Source organism: Corythoichthys intestinalis, chromosome 20, assembly GCF_030265065.1.
Source record: "Corythoichthys intestinalis isolate RoL2023-P3 chromosome 20, ASM3026506v1, whole genome shotgun sequence".
Classification (NCBI taxonomy): domain Eukaryota; kingdom Metazoa; phylum Chordata; class Actinopteri; order Syngnathiformes; family Syngnathidae; genus Corythoichthys; species Corythoichthys intestinalis.
Window position 1 is genome coordinate 3,246,675 of NC_080414.1, and position 19,873 is coordinate 3,266,547.

General features: G+C 41.5%; 1 protein-coding gene across 5 annotated transcripts in view; it reads left to right on the forward strand.

The window, feature by feature from the left end:
- Positions 1 to 19,873, forward strand: part of phldb2b (pleckstrin homology-like domain, family B, member 2b) — an 89,619-nt gene that overhangs the window by 13,835 nt on the left and 55,911 nt on the right. For 4 of the 5 annotated variants that reach the window (XM_057824686.1, XM_057824689.1, XM_057824687.1 and 1 more), the window contains exon 5: positions 5,427 to 5,510. In XM_057824686.1, coding sequence (XP_057680669.1) covers positions 5,427 to 5,510 — 84 coding nt within the window. Of the gene's footprint in view, positions 1 to 5,426; positions 5,511 to 9,769; positions 9,957 to 19,873 lie in introns of those variants that run through there. The other variant, XM_057824690.1, reaches the window with a different exon arrangement.

Genomic DNA, 19,873 nt, shown 5'->3' on the forward strand with positions numbered 1-19,873 from the left:
CCCCGAGATACGTAACTCTTTTTTTGAATTCGTTGAGGAGATGAAGAGGGTTTTCGACCACCCCTTTCGGGGCAAAGAGGCTGGTAGTCGCCTGCTAGACTTGACTCAGGGCAAACTGTCTGTCGCTGACTATTCGGTCTCCTTCCGCATCCTCGCAGCAGAGAGTGGTTTTGGTGACGCTGCTTTACGTAGCATTTTTCGGAGGGGGCTGCACCCATTAGTGAAGGACGAACTAGCTGCCCGCGACGAAGCAAAAGACTTGGAAGAATTAATTTTTTTATCTATTCGTTTGGACAATCGACTTCTTGAGCGGGAACGAGAGAGAGGGGCGGAGCGGCTTGGTCGGTCGACGAGTGCGGTCGTCGGGAGAGCTTCATCAGCTTTTGCAGCAGGCTCTTTTCCCTCGCCTGGCGGGTATTGGCGGTCAACTACTGACGAGGGGACGATGCAGCTCGGAGGGAAGAGACTCGACACAAGGGAACGCCACCGGCGCATGGCTGAGCAGCTCTGTCTGTACTGCGGTGACCCTGGCCATCGGGTCGCTTCCTGTCCGGTGAATCCTCGTGCTGCTGGCAGAAACCATCCTCTCCTGGTCCCGACGTCAGACAGCTCCACCACAGCGAGTGACTCTCCCAGAGGCACTCCACCACGACACGGAGGGTCACCACCTATGGTCGCAAAGTCTACAAAGCGGCTCGAAAGCACCAGGCTGCAATTACCTGGGATTATTACCGGGAACGGTAACAGCTATAAGGTAACAGTTTTGGTCGATTCGGGGGCTGATGACTGCTTCGTGGACCACTCAATCGCAGAAGTACTCGGTGGGGCCTTGATTGAATTGAAGGAGCCCCGGGAAGTACGGGACCTTAACGGTGACCTGATTTTTACAATTTCTCATGTAACTGAAAGCCTCCAGTTAGTTGTGTCTGGTAATCACTGTGAGCAGAGACCGTTTTTTGTCATGCCGACAAAGTTGGCACCCGTGGTACTAGGTTTGACGTGGCTAAAGCGACACAACCCCGACATAGACTGGGGGGCCCCCAGGATAACAAATTGGAGTATTTATTGTCATTCTCATTGTTTACGCGCTGCCCCGTCCCCCTCCGGGCCCACAGTACCACGTGAGCCGGAACATATCGATTTGTCTTTGGTACCCCCTGAATATCATGACCTCAAGTTGGTCTTCAGTAAAGACCTAGCAACATCACTGCCACCACATCGACCGTACGACTGCTCCATTGATTTGGTTCCGAATTCGCCGTTGCCCTCCTCTAAACTCTATCCGGTATCGAAACCCGAGCAGGGGGCCTTGAATGAATATATATCGTCTTCCCTCGCGGCCGGGCTAATTCGACCGTCAAAGTCCCCTGTTGGGGCCGGGTTCTTTTTTATTGACAAAAAAGATAAGTCCCTCCGGCCATGCGTCGATTATAGAGGCCTTAACGACATCACAGTTAAAAATAAGTACCCCCTGCCTTTGCTGGACTCCGCTTTTGCACCGTTGCAGTCCGCGTGTATTTTTACTACGCTTGACTTGCGCAACGCCTACCACTTGGTGAGAATGAGGGAGGGTGATGAATGGAAGACCGCATTTAACACTCCCATAGGTCACTTCGAATACTTAGTCATGCCGTTCGGACTTACTAATGCACCAGCAGTTTTCCAGAACCTTGTTAACGATGTGCTTCGGGACATGATAGGCCGGTTTTGTTTTATTTATTTGGACGACATCCTTATATTTTCTAGAAGCCTCGAGGAACATAGACAGCATGTCCGGCTGGTTTTGCAAAGGCTGCTCGAGAACCGGTTGTATGTCAAGGCAGAGAAATGCAGGTTCCATACCAGTTCGGTCCAGTTTCTGGGGTTTGTTGTGGAGAAGGGCCAGCTGAGAGCAGATCCAGCCAAGATACAGGCTGTAGTCGAGTGGCCTTCTCCTACATCAAGGAAGCCATTGCAAGGGTTCCTCGGGTTTGCTAACTTCTATAGGCGCTTCATTCGCAACTACAGCCAGAAGGCTGAACCTTTGACAAGGCTTACATCTACAAAAGTACCATTTAAATGGACCCCAGAGGCTGAGGCTGCGTTTGTGGCTCTTAAACGGTCGTTTACGTGTGCCCCTGTCCTTGCTCACCCTAATACCGATGTGCCATTTATTGTAGAAGTGGATGCCTCAGATTCAGGAGTGGGGGCAGTCCTGTCTCAACGTTCCCCAGTCGATCAGAGGGTTCACCCCTGCGCCTTCTTCTCACGTCGCCTCAGTCCTGCTGAACGAAATTACGACGTTGGAAACCGTGAGCTGCTGGCCATCGTTCTGGCGCTGCAAGAGTGGAGACATTGGTTGGAAGGGACACCAGAGCCTTTCGAGATCTTCACCGACCACAAGAACCTGGCATACATTAGGGCAGCCAAAAGACTGAATCCCCGTCAAGCGCGTTGGGCTCTTTTTCTTACACGTTTTAATTACACAATCACGTACCGCCCTGGTTCTCGCAACACTAAGCCAGATGCCTTATCCAGGGTCTTCAGCCCAGCCCTCTGCGAGTCTGGTCCAGAGCCCATTGTGCCAGAGGCCCGTGTGGTGGGGGCCCTTCAGTGGGAAGTGGAGGGTAAGGTCGCCAACTCACTGCAAGGTGTGAACATTCCGACGGGGTGCCCCAAGGACAAGCTATTTGTTCCCCAAGAACACAGATCGGACGTGCTGCAATGGGGGCACGCCTCGAAGGTGGCCTGCCATCCGGGGACCTCCCGGACACAGTTTTTAGTATCCCAGAAGTTCTGGTGGCCTGGAATGAATGATGACATCCAAGAGTTTGTGCGGGCTTGCTCTGTATGCGCCCGCAACAAGTCGTCGCACAATGCTCCTGCTGGTCTCCTGCGCCCGCTGCCAGTTCCATCACGTCCATGGTCCCACATTGCTGTGGATTTCGTCTCCGGCCTTCCCAAGTCCCAGGGAAATACGGTAGTGCTGACAGTTGTTGACCGGTTCTCAAAGATGGCACATTTCATTCCGCTCCCAAAGTTGCCATCATCGCTGGAAACCGCAAACATCCTCGTGAGTCAAGTCTTCCGCATTCACGGCATACCCATTGATCTGGTATCCGACAGGGGCCCCCAATTCATATCTCGAGTTTGGAAGATGTTCTGCAAGGCCATGGGGGCCACAGCAAGTATGTCGTCGGGCTACCACCCCCAGACCAACGGCCAGACGGAGCGGGCCAACCAAGACCTTGCAGCAGCCCTCCGGTGTGTCTGCCACCAGCACCCTGCGTCCTGGTCGTCTCATATCCCTTGGGTGGAGTATGCCCATAATACACTTGTCAGTGCAGCCACAGGTATGTCACCCTTTAAGACGGCATACGGCTACCAGCCTCCTGTATTCCCGTCCCAGGAGTCAGACGTCTGCATACCCTCAGTGCAACAACACCTGCGGCGGGCACACAGAGTCTGGCGGGACGCCCGTGCAGCGCTTTCACGGACAGCAGCACGCAACCAGATGTTGGCTGACCGTCACCGGAGACCGGCTCCTCTGTACAGGCCGGGCCAGAAAGTCTGGCTGTCTACAAGGGACCTGCATCTTGCCGGGGTCTCCAAGAAGTTGGGTCCCCGTTTCATTGGGCCTTTCAAGGTGGAAAAGGTGGTGAACCCTGTAGCCGTGAGGCTCACGCTCCCACGTTCCCTCAGCATCCATCCAGTGTTCCATGTCTCCCTGTTGAAACCAGTTTCCTCCAGCCCGCTATGCCCTCCGGAAGCACCCCCACCACCTCCACGCTTGATCGACGGTGACCCGGTCTACACCGTGAGGTCTATTTTGGACTCGAGGAGGAGGGGCAGGGGTGTGCAGTATCTGGTCGACTGGGAGGGCTACGGTCCTGAAGAACGCCAATGGGTCCCCCGCTCCTGGATCCTGGATCCTTCGGTCATCCGCGACTTTCACGCGCGCTGTCCCGGGAAGCCAGGTGGGTCGCCAAGGGGCTCTCCTTGAAGGGGGGGTACTGTCACATTCTGTTGCTGGTTAGATTTTGTTTTCCATTACAGAGCCGGCGGTGTGGGCGTTCCCATCATCGCACCTGCGGCTAATTCCAGCAACTCAACAGTTGTATATAACGCCGGCGACCCAAGCCAACGTTGCCGAGATATTTGCTTGCTGTTTGCCATTCTATACCAGTACTTTCGAGGCTCATTGGATTTGCTAGTTTATGCGTCAGCTGTTTTTTCGTTTGGTGATTCCTCTACCTTGTGCAGGTATTGAGTGTGATTACTTTTGTTATCTTGTTGGCTCGCTGCCCACCGCTTAGTTTAGTGTTATTTGATCCCCGTCGACCTCTTGTCACGGACTCCTTTTGTTATTCTCCCTTTTTCCGCGATCGCGTGTTTTTTAGTTGTATTAAAAACCCCTTTTACTATTCCCTCTGTCTCTTGTCTGCTCTTTGGTCCAATCTTGTTTTCCGCGTTCGCGGATCGTAACAATCCGCCCTTTGTCCTCCAACAGCTTTACATGAGTGTATTAACTTTTTATTTTAATTCTTGTTTGTTTTACATTATGCATTATATATTCGTTGTTTGGCCAATCTCCGCGGTGAACTGGAACTTTTTGAAACCCCAAAAGGCTCACACGCCTCTCCTTGGTGTAGCAACAAAACCCTGCAGCACATTTGGCTGGTGTGATGCAAAAACTAAATGAATTAATCCGCAAAATCAGATGAATCTGCAGTCCATCTGCATGCTATAAAGCAATGCTGTATTGTGAGATGCTGACCTGGGTGATTCGCAATTTCGCATTCGTCCTCAATCCATTGCGGGATTTAAAAAATTGAATATATAAATCGATCGCTCCCACACAAATCCAAGCGGTCCATTTCATACAGGATCATAAAATACCGCATGAAATATACATGCTTTTTGCTGTCCTAGACATGTGGTATGTGCTGAGTGATCATCACACACCAAATGTAACTCGTAGCATTAGCATAGCATTTACGTTCACATTAGCATTAGATCAACCTCTTAAACTCTCGGACAACTTTTTTTTACATACAGTTCGTTGCGTCAAGGTGGGTATAATTAATTGAAAATAATGTACTGTTAGCATGTTACAAAGTTAGCATTGTCCCTACAATATGTGCTTGTCTGTGGAAATAGTTGAAAACCTTTGTTTATTTGTTTATTTTTGGAGTAAAATGTTTTTAATTTTACAACAAAAACATTCTCGACTAAAACTAGATGAAATTAGTCTTGAGATTGTGTCGACAAAAACTAGACGAAGTCAAACCAATATTACAAACCAACAAGTACTTATCGTCCAAAAGACTAAGACCAAAATTAAAAGGGCTGCCAAAAGCAACATTCTCTAGAACCAATTAATTTCATAAGTAGAGGTACCACTGTATACTGTAATGATATATTTACTAATCAGCTTCATTCTTTAGGCGGTGTAGTAACCCTGGACCCTTGTGGTCACTTATGCAGTCTGGATGGAGTACAGGTCACCGTGCCCACACCACTCACGCAAGGTAAGATCAATCAACCCTAAATTTGGATCCCAAAACTTCCTCTCACATCCATAAAACATGAATTGTAGGCCAATTGCACAATCTAAATTCCCCATAGTGATTGTGAATTTAAATGATTGTCTGTCTCCTTGTGCCTTGCTGGTTGGCAACCGATTCAGGGTGTATACTGCCTACTGCCCACTCAATCATGTGGAGAACACGCATTCCACAGTTGAAGGCCGGAGCTTTGAGTCGAACCCTGAACCTCAAAACAGATGTGATCATTGACTGGCCTGTGTGCGTATTTGGAGAGCTTTCTGTATTGGCCACCAGTGAATGATAAAACTAAGAGCTGGGATACAAATTTGCATGTGTGCTCAAGTGTTCATCTATGGTTATCATGCATTTGTGTCCATGTGTGCATGATTTAAACATGCATGAATTCCTGTGAATTTGCACGGTCCATATGTCTATGTGCAGTATATGCAAGTGAGAGACTCTGTGTGTATAAGTAAGGATATCCACTTGTATGTCGAATAGCTACAGTATTTAACATTACGTACCTGTGGTTTAGCTTAAATCATAATGGTTTGGAACTAACTACTTCAATGACTCACATATTCCAGCATCTGCAGAGCATGCAGAGTGCAAACACAGAGTGAACTTTTTCACTTTTCCTTGAACTTCTAGGCCTAAATTTTCAAGCTTTTCATGTAACCCTTTGGCCTGTTGTCAGTAAGCAGTTATGCTTAATTGTGTTGACTAGTTAGTGTGTCTTTTGGCTGTTAAATATTAACAAGCCTATCTGTTTCCTCGATTTGTCTGGTCTGGGACAAATATTGACATTGTTTTGCAACATCTACATCAGGCGGTTGAGAACAAAGCAAGTTCTTTTTGTAAAAAATTAACACGATGACGGGGATCAGAGAGTTTGGATGTTCTGAGGAAATGATCTGTTCCTTATGTTGGATTTTGGAGATGTGTTGCGACATATTTCAACTTTAGGATGCCGGAGTATCGTCCGCTATTTAGTCTCATAGACAGTACCTTATTGTACCTCACAGTATCTTATTTTTTACTTTATTTTATTAATATGATGTGTTCCGTACTCACTAAACATGAAATTGGTCAGTTTTACAGACAGCAAACAAGAAAATTGTGCTTTTGAAGCTTTTGACTTCCTTCACTTTTGACAATTTGTAAAGCTGTAACACATACAGCGGGGTAAATAAGTATTTAGTCAGCCACTAACTGTGCAAGTTCTCCCACTTGAAAATATTAGAGAGGCCTGTAATTGTCAACATGGGTAAACCTCAACCATGAGAGACAGAATGTGGGAAAAAATCACATTGTTTGATTTTTAAAGAATTTATTTGCAAATCATGGTGGAAAATAAGTATTTGGTCTGGACGTCCATTGGGCCTGGATGTGTACTTTCTTCAGCAGGGGGACACGTCTGGCAGTGCAGGATTTGAGTCCCTGACGGCACATTGTGTTACTGATTGTAGTCTTTGTTACTGTGGTCCCAGCTCTCTGTAGGTCATTCACTAGGTCCCCCCGTGTGGTTCTGGGATTTTTGTTCACCGTTCTTGTTATCATTTTGACGCCACGGGGCGAGGAGACAGTTGAAAGTCCGTGTTTCCCAACGACAGCCCCAAAACATCACTGCTCTAGAGGAGATCTGCATGAAGGAATGGGTCAAAATACCAGCAACAGTGTGTGAAAAGCTTGTGAAGAGTTACAGAAAACGTTTGGGCTCCGTTATTGCCAACAAAGGGTACATAACAAAGTATTCAGATGAAATTTTGGTATCGACCAAATACTTATTTTCCACCATGATTTGCAAATAAATTCTTTAAAAATCAAACAATGTGATTTTCTGTTTTTTTTTCCACATTCTGTCTCTCATGGTTGAGGTTTACCCATATTGACAATTACAGGCCTCTCTAATATTTTCAAGTGGGAGAACTTGCACAATCAGTGGTTGACTAAATACTTATTTGCCCCACTGTACATGTTCAAAACAACATGCATTTTTACAATAAAACACTTGACACAAAACAATTGGTGTTCAAACATCCATTTAGTCTGATCAGTATGTAAATACAGTCGATTAATTTAGCCTAATTTGCCTAACAAAAGTCCGCTAGTTTAAATGCTGCGAATGCTAAGGTAATACAATTCTCATAGCAAATCGCTTACATGTATTTCCACAAATCGCAGCTGTAAACTTAATTACAAATGCATACACAAACATATATTAACTGAAACAACTTACAGCCTTATGTTGGACAAACCAGAGCACGGTTATCCTTTATCCGTGTCATACGTACGAGTCGGCTTCTCAGTCTTAGGCGACAGTCCAGCCAGACCCACGGGTGCCACCAGAGGGCAGTGTATCCTCCATCATTAAACAAAATACACTACTTTCGGACTTTTTGGATAGGTATTTTGGGGTTCTTAAAGGGTTCATTCCTACTTACATGGAAATTTGGTTCAGGTCGTCAGCGTAGGAAGGGAACTCGAACTTGAACTCGAACCCTAAACCCTGATCAATATGTAAATATAGTCGATTAAATTTGCCTAAGAAAAGTCCGCTAGTTTAAATGCTACGAATGCTAACGTATTACAATTCTCATAGTAAAAGTCCACAAACTGTAGCTGTAAACTTAATTACAAATGCATACACAAACATATATTAGCTGAAACAACTTACAGCCTTATGTGGGCCAAACCAGAATGCAGCTATCTTTTATCCATGTCAGACGTCTGAGTCTGCTAAATCATACAAGGCAAAAGTCCATTCAGACCCAATGCTGCCAAAAGAGGGCAGTGTATCCTCCATCATTGAAGAAAACAATACTTTTGGACTTTTTGATTAGTTATTTTTGGGGTACTTAAGGGGTCATTTCTAATTTAAGCAGAAATATGGGTTGAATCACCAACGTAGGAACAGAAATCGTTCATAACCTGGGGACTACCTGTATGTGTTGCACGAGTAAATTTCCTTTAAACCAACATTAGCTAACTTTTATTAAAGTTATAAAATATTTTCATAACATTTGTGATAATATGTTGACTGACCACTAGTTCAATGATACCTCTTTTATATCTTGAGGGGGTCTGTATCGTTTTCACCGGCACTAATTAACTTTGAGGTGGGTGGCAGGAACCCTGCCACACACACAAAAAAAAAACAACTACAAATGTGCTGATTGCTTTATAACATACGTTACTTCCCCTTTTTCCCATTCGTTATAAAGATGGAAGTTGATACATACGCTTTTGTGCGAATTCTGCAAAGATAGCAGAGCAACAAAAGAGACAAAAAGTTTTGTCTGCAAGATGGCAGAGCAACAAAAGAGACAAAAAGTTTTGTCTGAGAAGGAAAGAAAGGCAGGCTGCCAGGATATACATAAACATTGGCCCGGCTTTCTCTCGTTGGCGTGATGGTCCCAAAATGGTGGGGTGGGGGTAGCCTACTAGCCACACTAAGCCACATGGTTGCTAACCGTCATATGCTATTGTTTAGCTACAACTGGATTCATTACTTTATTAATATTCATCCTTCACACAGCCGCTGGAAACAGAAATGTTGTTTAATCCATCTGCAGACAACCGGGAGATTGATTTTTGATTGATTGATGATTTTACGACACTGTACGGGTGCGTGCTGGTCCTCATGGGAAATGCAGCGCTGGTCTTCAATGGAAAGGCAGTCTTCATTAAGGCAAAACACTACTGCTTTTGTCCACCGGCGTCGCTGAATTGGACCAAAACTGAAAAGTTACTAAGTGTCACTTTAAATCCAGATGCAATCAAGATGACAGAAACATCTGAAATACTATAAAACAAGGGAATTAATGACTTTGCCACGTATGCTTTGCACCTAAATTTTTTGTACGTATAGTTTTTTTTCTCAAATAGGTCTCGATTGTTTATTAAGGGTAAATTTAAGCACTATTCATATAAGAAAAAACACGAAACAAAAGAAGGCTTGGTAGGGGTGTGGCTTGAAAAGCTTCATAGCAACCTTCGAATGTACCAACTACAAATAGATGCGGTGCCCTACTAGCCGTTTCTGTATGCATTGTGGAATGCGACGCATTTCTACGTTTCGAATTTTCTATTATTATTTTCCATCTTATATCTAGTGACGGATAATTTAGAAATTTTAACGTAGGAGTTACTCAATCGAATTCGCGCACCCCTTTTATCAAATGTAGTTGGTGCGGTCCACAGCTGGATGTAAATCAGTGAACTTTCTTCATCCCACGGAGTCGAAGAGGAGTTGCTCACTTTGTGGATGAGCAAAGCAAACAAAAGTAGCGCGTTGACTGACAAGGGTGAAGAGTATCATTTTTAAAAATCATTCCTCTGGAATAAATGTCTTGGCGTGCCTGGTTTGCTGTGAAAAGCCAAAAATAAGGACATTTTCTTCTGCCGTCACTGAATGGGACTCTAAAGGTTAGTAATGGGATTTAGTAGCTAAGAGCTACCAAAAGGTTAGGCACGGTTTATTTTGCAAAACATCAGAAAGTTTGCTCAAAATTTGAACTTGTATCGTATATTCATCTGGGTTTCTCTTGTCTTGAACTTCTTTTGTTATTTTCTCCACCTATATAAAAGTGTGGTTAAAAATAGCTTACCTTGCACCTACTTAACCACACGTTCTTTGTCTAGCTATAATGTTATGACAATGCTATATTTTTAACACTTGATCATTTGTGATCATCACGGCCATCTGTTGACCTTTTTGTGATGAACTGCCAGAAGAACAGAGGTTCGCTTACCAGCTGACGACATTGATTTTCTTTTTCTTGCACAATAAGTCCAACCACAGCTGATTGCCTGCAATTGAATCTCCTCATTGTAGTTGCATCTGTCTACATCAGTCGTTGGAAACAAATCAACTGAAATGATCATTTTTTTCTTACTATGTTATCGTAGGATATTATTTTATACATTTGTATGATCAATGTAGGTGTACCATCCCACCCTTTTGTTCCTGCAGGACAGTAACCTGGGAAGGTAGGATCAGAGGTGGGTAGTAATGCGTGACATTTACTCACATTTACTTGAATAACTTTTTTGAGAAAAATATACATTGAAGACTAGTGCCTTTAAAGTGTACCACGGATAGAAAGACATGTAGTTTCTTAAAAGATAAATGTTAGTACGAGTTATAATAATTTGATATTAAAACCTCTCGAAATGTTTTCGTTTTAATAAAATTTGTTATACCGCGCCGTTTATTGGCATAAGCTTCGGAAAATCCTGCACAACAAACATAAGTATATTATAGTGAAAAATAAAACTTAAATAATAGTCGTATCCCTCAACAAAAAACAAAGCGCTTCAATGTGTATTAATGAGGCCCTACTCTCACACGGTTAAACAACAATGCAAAGAGAACTGGTATTCGCAATCAAGATATGCAAAATACACATAAAACTTACTCAGAATTTGTTAAAACTTTAAACATTTTAGCAACTCGTTCAGCTCAACAAATACACTGGATGGCAATATTTAGTCAAAATATACAATTTATGAGGCTGGGAGCCCTTATCAGGAGTTGTATATTGTGAAGACCACACTCAAATGAACGTAAGGTACAATAAACCAGGAAACTAAGGCGTCAGTCGAGGGACAAAACACATTCGTTGGCTTGATCTCTAATTAATTTAAAACTCGCCATTAACACCTTGTGGTTTATTTAAATCACTACACTGATTTAAATCACTACATGACACTGTGGAAGTACGGCAGGGAGCCCATGTGATCTCACCTTCTACGACGTCAACGATGGCGAGCTATTAGTTTATTTTTTATTTAAAGTTTTATAAATTCTATTAAAACGAAAACATTAAGAGGGGTTTTAATATCAAATTATTATAACTCGTACTAACATTTATCTTTTAAGAACTACATGTCTTTCTTTCCGTGGTACCCTTTAAAGCACTGTAAAAATTTAAGTATTTGACATTAAACGCTGCCATCAACATGACTCAAAAGGGCGAATCTCTGACATTTCTCCCAGATTTTATTTGGCACCGATTGACCACGGTAAACTAGAAATATGATCCTTTTAATTTCATAATTGGAAATAAGTTTTTTCCACTAGAGGGCACTCATGTTCTTTGGACGAATGACGCTTCATCTCTGTAGATTGTTTTTCTCTAGATTTTTTTATTTTTTATTTTTGGCTTGATCTGGTTATGTCATCGGTATGATATTAACAGTTCATATCGATAACTGTGCAGAGGAAAAAATACTATTGTGTAAAAAAAATTGTTTACAATTTTTTTTTTTTTTTTTTTTAAATTAAAAATCAAACACCATAAGCAGTTACTCATTCAGAATTCATATATTCATTATTCTTTTCACCACATACCTTTTTACTTGTGCTTGAGTACATTTTTTGGATGACTTACTTTTGAAGTAATGCTACCCAAACTTAAGTAAAATTTTTGGCTACTCTACCCACCTCTGGGTAGGAGTTAATGTATCCCTTGATGTTCTCATACAATTGTGTGTCAAAGAGACACACTTGCCCCGGGCTGCGAAGTCTCCGTTTTTAGATTACCTAATGCCTGAAAACAAACCCTGCTTCATTGTCCTAAATGTCATTATAGTGTGAAGTCTCCCCTTCCCCCATCCACCTATCACCTATCCTATTCCTCAATATTTTAGCCTCATGCAAAACTTCCTTTATCTTTCTGTTGAGGTTATCTTGTTGACTGTTCGATGATTGCCTGCTGTGTTTTGCTTTTGGCCAGCTGCCTCATTGTGTTGCGTTGGCTGATGGACTGATGCTTTCTGGATAAGATTTTGGTATCTCTGTGTGTGCGTGACCGACTAACTGACCCAATTAACTCCGACTCCTTTGAGAAAGACCAGTCTGTCGTTTTATGATGCGGCCCCAGAGAACCTTAATGTGGTTTTAAGGCCAGTTTACATTCCCAATGGGAACCCAGTGGTGTGTGTGCATGTTTGAGTATCTTTGTCTTGAATGAATACGTTTATGTTTACCAGTAGTTGCAACCTGAGACTGCCAATTGTATGAGGACATTGAAAAAGTGCACCGATAAACCATTGCTGTTTTATGGCAGTGCCGTTTTTCCCCCAAAATAAATGGCCTTACCACAGATTATTTGGGTCACACTGAAATTAAGGGGTGGGAAAGTAATATTAACAAAAAACAGGCTATAATAGCATCTGTTGTCTTTGTCTTGAGACCCGTCAAATAGTGATTGTGCTCACATTCAATTGGCTAAAATAGTACTGGCATTTAAAAATGTTTGACGACGGCTATTTTTGCCTTTTTCTGGGAAATAATAGCTAGATCCACCGATATAGGATTTTCAAATTCAAATGGCAATAACGATATCTAAAAAATAAAAATAAAAAAATTAGCCGATTGCCGATATTTGAGGCCGATATACTTTTTTTTCTTTAAGCATGTAGATTTTGAATGGCAATTTAAAAAAAAAAAAATGCTTCAACAACTTCAACTACCTGAGACTTAAAACAACACTAGGTAACTTTTCAGGTTTGGTTGGCTTTTGCGACGCTGGTGGACAAAACATTCGTGTTTTGCCTTAGGGAAGACTGTTTCCCATGAAGACCACCACACAGTGCTGTAAAATCCTGATCTCCTGGTCGCCTGCAGATGAATTGAATGACTGAATGATTTCTGTTTCCAGCGGCTGTGTGAAGGATGAATAGTAATGAGGTATGATGATGTAGCAAATAAGAAATGTTTGATTTTGTACCGTATTTCCCCATCGGCCCGCCCCCTCCTGTCAGCGTCGACGACTTTGGTCTGGGGGGGTCACGCCATCTTTGCAGAATTCACCGTAAGCGTTCGCATCGACTTCCGTATTCATAACGAATGGGGAGATTGGGAAGAATTTATCACATTTCTGCATAAAATCACCATCAAATGGGATCTGATCTTTGTCAAAATCACACAGATGAAAAAACATTTCTACATAAAATCACCATCAAATGGGATCTGATCTTTGTCAAAATCACACAGATGAAAAAACTGTCTGCTTTTACTAAAACCACCCAAACATTAATAGGTTTTCATATTTTAATTAGGATAGCATGCAATTAATGACAGAAGGGGGGGAAATAAGTAAGTGAACACTCTGCCTAAGGAGACTTAGAGCAATTGAAACCAATTTTTACCAAACAGTTTATGTCAGGTGTGTGCCCAATCACTGAGGAGTGGTTTAACGCTGCCCTCCCCACTATAAAACACACACCTGGTAAGAATTGTCTTGTCGAGAAGCATTTTCGGATTTGCATCATGGCTCTGTCAAAAGAGCTGTCTGAAGACCTGTGATCAAGGATTGTTTATTTGTATAAAGCTGGGAAAGGATGCAAAGAAAAGCTAACTCTGCACTTATTTTGATAATTATACACACTCAGCAAGACCAGCACATTATTTTCAAATAATTAAACCCACCAGGACGTCGCGACAAAACGTAAACAAGTGAAAGTTTAAGAGGATCCTGGCTATGCTAAAGCTAATGCTAACGCGAATGCTACGCTAATGTGATGAGGTACATTTAGAGTGTAAGTATCACTCAGTCAACACCTTAAAGGCTAAAGTAACATTACATATCCTTTCATGCAAGATAAAAAAAAAGCTTGCAATATTTACAAAACAGGCCTGAAGGTTCCTGTAGCAGCCTGCTTTCAAGCCGCTGCGGGGTCCTTCCGGGGTTGTACTCTCAGTCAGCGGTCGCTACAGTTGCTCACACAGATGCCTGATCAAAATCCTTTTTTTTAGTGGCCTTTTTTTTTTTTTTTTTTTTTTCGGTTCTGGGAAAAAAAGTCCATAAATCGAACAGGTAGCAGGTAGACTTTTATGGTAATCCATACAATTACAAGTTTATTGTGTAATCACAACTTAAGCCTTGTTTTAATAAAACAAAAATAGGAAAACTTATTATTTTTCTCCTTGTAATGATTTGTATTATTGTCATTCATGTGGCCCAAATACCGCTTCACACAAGTAGCCCTTAACGTCATTTCATCTAAGCTAGTGTTTGCCATGAGGCCGGTGTGATTGGTTTATTTTTCATTGTAACGCCATGGACACAATTTGGCTAATGTTAACTAAATAGAGAAACAGTTTAGCGTTTCTTCTGGTTTTACATTGCGGTAGGAGTGGAATTTAGTACATCTAGAGCAAAAGAAATTGACTCCAGACTTGATTTGAGACGGGCCTACATCTGCATCCTCAAAGACTCTGAGGTTGGACTTTGTAGATGGCAAGCTTTCAATTATCTCTTAAATGTTTTTAAAAACTATTACAGCATCACGCTGTTCTTCAACGTGGGAGGCGATTTTCCACTTTGCAACAAATTGGATTATTGACGACATTTTATGTGATCTGCTGTGGGCTTGTCTATGAAGAAAATACAACTTATGTGGCGTTTATGACTGCAACTACCAGTCGGGCAAACTGTAAAAATTATGGAGTTGCTTGCAGAGTCAGCTTTAAAAAGGGATGAATCAAGAAATTAACACCGTAAAATTCTTGATTGGTATGTTTATTTGTTTTAGGATGAGCGGAAAATGTGAGGAGTGAGAACAGATGAGACCAGCACACTTGCATCTTTTTGCACAGATGGCAGTTTTATTGAGAGTAGGAAATTAGAATTTTATGTGAGCAGATTGCAGGCGAGGTGTACACGCTACTGTTGTCACGATACTGACACCTATCAAGAGGCTCTTAAAAACTATTTAAATGAGTTCATCACTAGTAGATGTCTGATTCATTTGAAATAATTTTAAAATTTACCCCATGACAACAAATTTCTGGTGACCTGTGGTCGTGCGAAAACAAATTCAGTAAATGGGTATCGATATTTTTATGGTCAAATATCGTATCCGGATACAACATTTCACCATCAATACTTTTGACAACCCTACTCAGAGGTGGGTAGTAACGTGTTACATTTACTTGATTAACTTTTTGAGAAAAATGTACTACATATTGACTTTATTTCTGCCAGAGATGCTGACAGTGGCTGTCTCAGTTTCACCCTTGAGACATTGCAACAATAACCTCATGACTCCATTAAGGCTTGGGCAAACTAGCGGCAGCCTAGTGTGAAGGATTCAGCGACAAGTCATTTATTGTGTATGTGGGAGCGGACTTCTCAGGGAAAGCGAGCGGTGGACGGCAATCTTGGGATTACGTCAACAATGCATCCAATAGCAGAGGGGCAGGCGTACTTATATCTGTGCTATCAGGCTGTTTCGGAAGACGGATATACACAAATCCCGGCCGACGAAACGTGACTCTCATACCTCTCCTTGCTAAGCTAAATGGAGAGAGTTTAAGAGGATGCTTGCCATGCTAATGTGAATGCTATGCTAATGCTACGAGTTACATTTAGAGTGTAAGGATCACTCAGTAAGCACCTTAAAATGCTAAAGCAACATTGTGTATTCTCTCATGCAAGATTAAACAAATCTTACAGTATTTACAAAACGGCAGCCTGCTTTCAAGCTGCTGCAGGGTCCTTACGGGGTCCCACCGTTGGTCAGCGGCGGCCACAGTTGCCCACACAGATGCCTGACTAAAATCCTATTTTATCGGCTTTTTTTTTTTTTTTTTTTATCGGGCGCTGTTGGAATAAAATTCCATATATCGGCCAAGCTGTACTTTATAGGAATCGGAGGAATCAGAGTCTGTTTTTTGCGTCATCTTTTTGGGCTAAAATGGTCATATAGTAGTTTAGTACAGTATACATATCATAGTTCATATAGATAGATCAAGTTGTGCTCAGAAAAAAAAAAGGTCTTCAGCTATCGATTATTTTAGTAGTCGATTAATTGATGAACTAGCTAGTTTGAATAATCCAGTAATCGGATAAGGAACATACAAAAAAATAAAATACCTGAGCTGAGCTTTAAATGGTATATAAAAATAAACAAATAAATGAGGATCTAAGTAAAACAAAAGAACAAATGGTTAACTTACATAGCAAATGCCCGCTAGCTTAAATGCTATAAAATGCTAACTTTTGTTGTTGTTTTTGTAATGCTCCTAACAAATGGTTCAAAGTTCAAACACATATTCCCACAGGGAGCATCTGGATTCAGCCTTGTGAAATGAGTTATGTCATATTCACTGTCGCCACTAGAGGCCAGTGTATCCACCCAAATCAATAAAACTAAGTGCAAACACGTTCAAAACAAACCATTGCGACGCCACTTTAATTAAATGAATACTCGAAGCAGCAACATTTAATTTGGATCTTTTTTCTAATCTAATTACTCAAACTAATCGAATAATCGTTGCAGCACAAGTAAATAGACCATTATTAATTTTTTTATCAATCTAACATTGTAAGCAGTTACTCACAATGTTACTCATTACTTAAGTATTCTTTTTAACGAATAGGTTTTTACTTGTACTTGAGTAAATTTTTGGATGACTACTTTTAATTGAGTGAAAATTTGTGGCTACTCTACCCACCTCCGAGCCTAGTACACGCACATCTCAGTGTTTGCTCTTATACTGCGGGCTTCTGTGAGTCAGAGCATGCACACTCATGTCTGGCTATTGCAAACACATGTTGTTAGAGCTTGTTCGTAATCTCCTCAGCGATCATCCTCTTTTTGAACTAAAGGGATGTCACCTCCTTGCTGTGTGCATGCAACACTGTTTACAGAAGTGATGCATTTTAGAAGTTCAATAGCACAGCTGTGCAGACTCAACATTTCATGTGTGTGGGCCTGTACTGTCTTGCGTTGAGAATTGATAATTTGGCATTGCAAAGCGTCAGTTTTTGGCACTTACAATTAGGGCTGTCCCAAACGACTAATTTTCTCCCGCTATTTTTACGATTAGTCGACTAATCTAATAATTTTTTTTGTTTTACTAATTTACCAATGAAATTTTGTTGACGGTTATCAAATCACAAAATCTTTTTGTAACAATTAAATACTGTATTAATTAGAGAGGCACGATAATATCGGTCACCGATAATTATCGGCCGATAATGGCTATTATGACGTCACACAGATAATCCAGATAAAACGAAATTCAACCGATAATGCAATCCGATAATTATATACTTGATTTAGCCTCCAAATGTGCGCAATCAACAGTTTTGTCCACTTCTGCTAGTTTTAAGGAGGTGTTTTTGCAGTGTAGTAATGTGATATATGTTAGGAATGGCTTACTTTTAAAGGCATTTTTGTGCAACTTGGGTGTTTACTCTCTAAGTAATTGTTGCCAAAAGCTTACCATTACACATCATTGCCATTGTTTAGTTGTTGGAATTTACTACTTGTTCACATTTGATGTGGAAAAAAATAGGACTAAATTACATTTTTGCACAGTAACATTTGCTCTTTGTATACTTTAAAATTTTACACACATATTTGAATAGAATTATCGGCGTGTCATTATCGGTTATCGGGTTGAAGGGGCAGGAAATTATCGGTTATCGATATCGGTTGAAAAATGTATTATCGTCCATCACTAGTATTAATGTACAAAAACAAACATGTAAATAACAATGATAAATCAAAAATAAACAATGAGGTCAAATGCTGAAAGCATTAACTAGTGCATAAGAATGGAAGGTAAACAGATTCAGAACACTGACTTCGCCTTTCCAACAGGATTCAAAACAATTCTTAAAAAAATAAATCTAGCATTAATTCAAAATATACTAGTATACATCAGATTTTTAATAAAGCATGTAATTATAAAGCTATTCTTTGTGAAGAATCTGAATTCTGAAGTATGTGGGTTTAACTCCAGGAATCGTTATTTACATGACAAACATGACGTGCTTTTATTTTTGTTTGAAATGTTCACCGGAATTACGTTCGCTAAACCGCTAACCATAAGCTTTACACTATGCTAAAAAAAAAAAAGCATTTTGTGGTGGTGTCAGTAATAGATTTTTTGTTGTTGTTTTTTTTCGTTTGCAAATGCTGTTACCCAGCCATTTTTCATGTTTGAAGTGTCACCTTTTAACTGAAAGTTTGCGTTTTGGAGAAGAATGTTTTATAGCAGCCTCAATGTATCAATGCTAACGTTTACAGTATTTATTATAGATGTGTTTCCTCATTTTGTATGTCTGAACTTTAATTCTACGGCGTGTTGATGACCAATAAACATCTGTGAAAGGAACTGGAGTCTCATATGCCATCAACACGTCAAGACTACCGCCTTCATTTTTATTTACCATGCGATAAATGGACTCATTGCATATCGCGACAGACTTAGCAACTTTAATAAAAAATGACGTTAGTTAGTTAGATGGACTTACGATCTGTCGGCTTGTTGTCTCCTGTCGTCTTCCAAAATTACAGCTGGGTGACGGCGCTTTAGGTGTTCGTTCACGGCCGACGTAGAGCCAAGCTTGGCGTTGAAGAGACAGGACACAACAGTGTACACTCCTTGGTTTAATTGAAATAAGTCAATGTTTTGGCCGCACTGGTGTGCTTTTTTGGCTTTGTGCCGCTTTCCCTGCTTGCATACCGAGCGTCTGACGTTCTCAACTTTCCACGCATATAGTTTTTAAACCTTTCATTAACCCTCGACGGATGTTGTGCTCGTCGACGCATTTACATCATCGATGACGTCAACTACGTCGACTAGTCGGGACAACTCTACCTACCATACAATGCAATTGCAATTAGGTTGCTAAAGCTGCTAAGATTGCATAGAGCATGGGTGTCCAAACCTGTCCGCAAGGGCCGCTGTGGTTTTTGTTCCTACCAATCGAGCACGGACAGTTTAACCAATGAAGTTTGTGGTAAAACAAGCAGCACCTTGACTGCAATCAACTGATTACACTTGTGAGACACCAGATTGGTGAAAAGATGTCATCTTGTTTTGTAGGAATGAATTCCAGCACCCACTGCGGCCCCTATGTGGAATAGTTTGGACACCACTGGCATAGAGGGAAGATAGGAAGGGAGTTTTTAAAGCAATGTTTTTCCATTTGGTCGGTCGCTATCTTACTCCTGCTTCGGAGGTTTTCTATGACCTCAGGTCCAAGGAATCTGCTGCACAGCATTTGCAATGGTGTTATATAGTCCAATGAGTTTCCCACTTAAGATACTTTAGCTTCATTTTGGAATTTAGTTGCGCATATTTTAGTGGTCTTATGTAACTAAAATCTGATGTAAGTTTTGTTATTTAAAAGGCAAACATTGTTCTGATCCCTGATTATAAAGAATCTCTAGCAGAACATTCTAGTTGTTGTGTCGTTGTCATTTTCACAGACTGTCCGTGGGAGCTTTTCTCTGTCCTTTCTCTTTTGAAGTATTTGGACAGCTGTGGTTCTCTGTGTGGAATACAGAGGTCATGACCCTTCTTGTTTAATACCTGG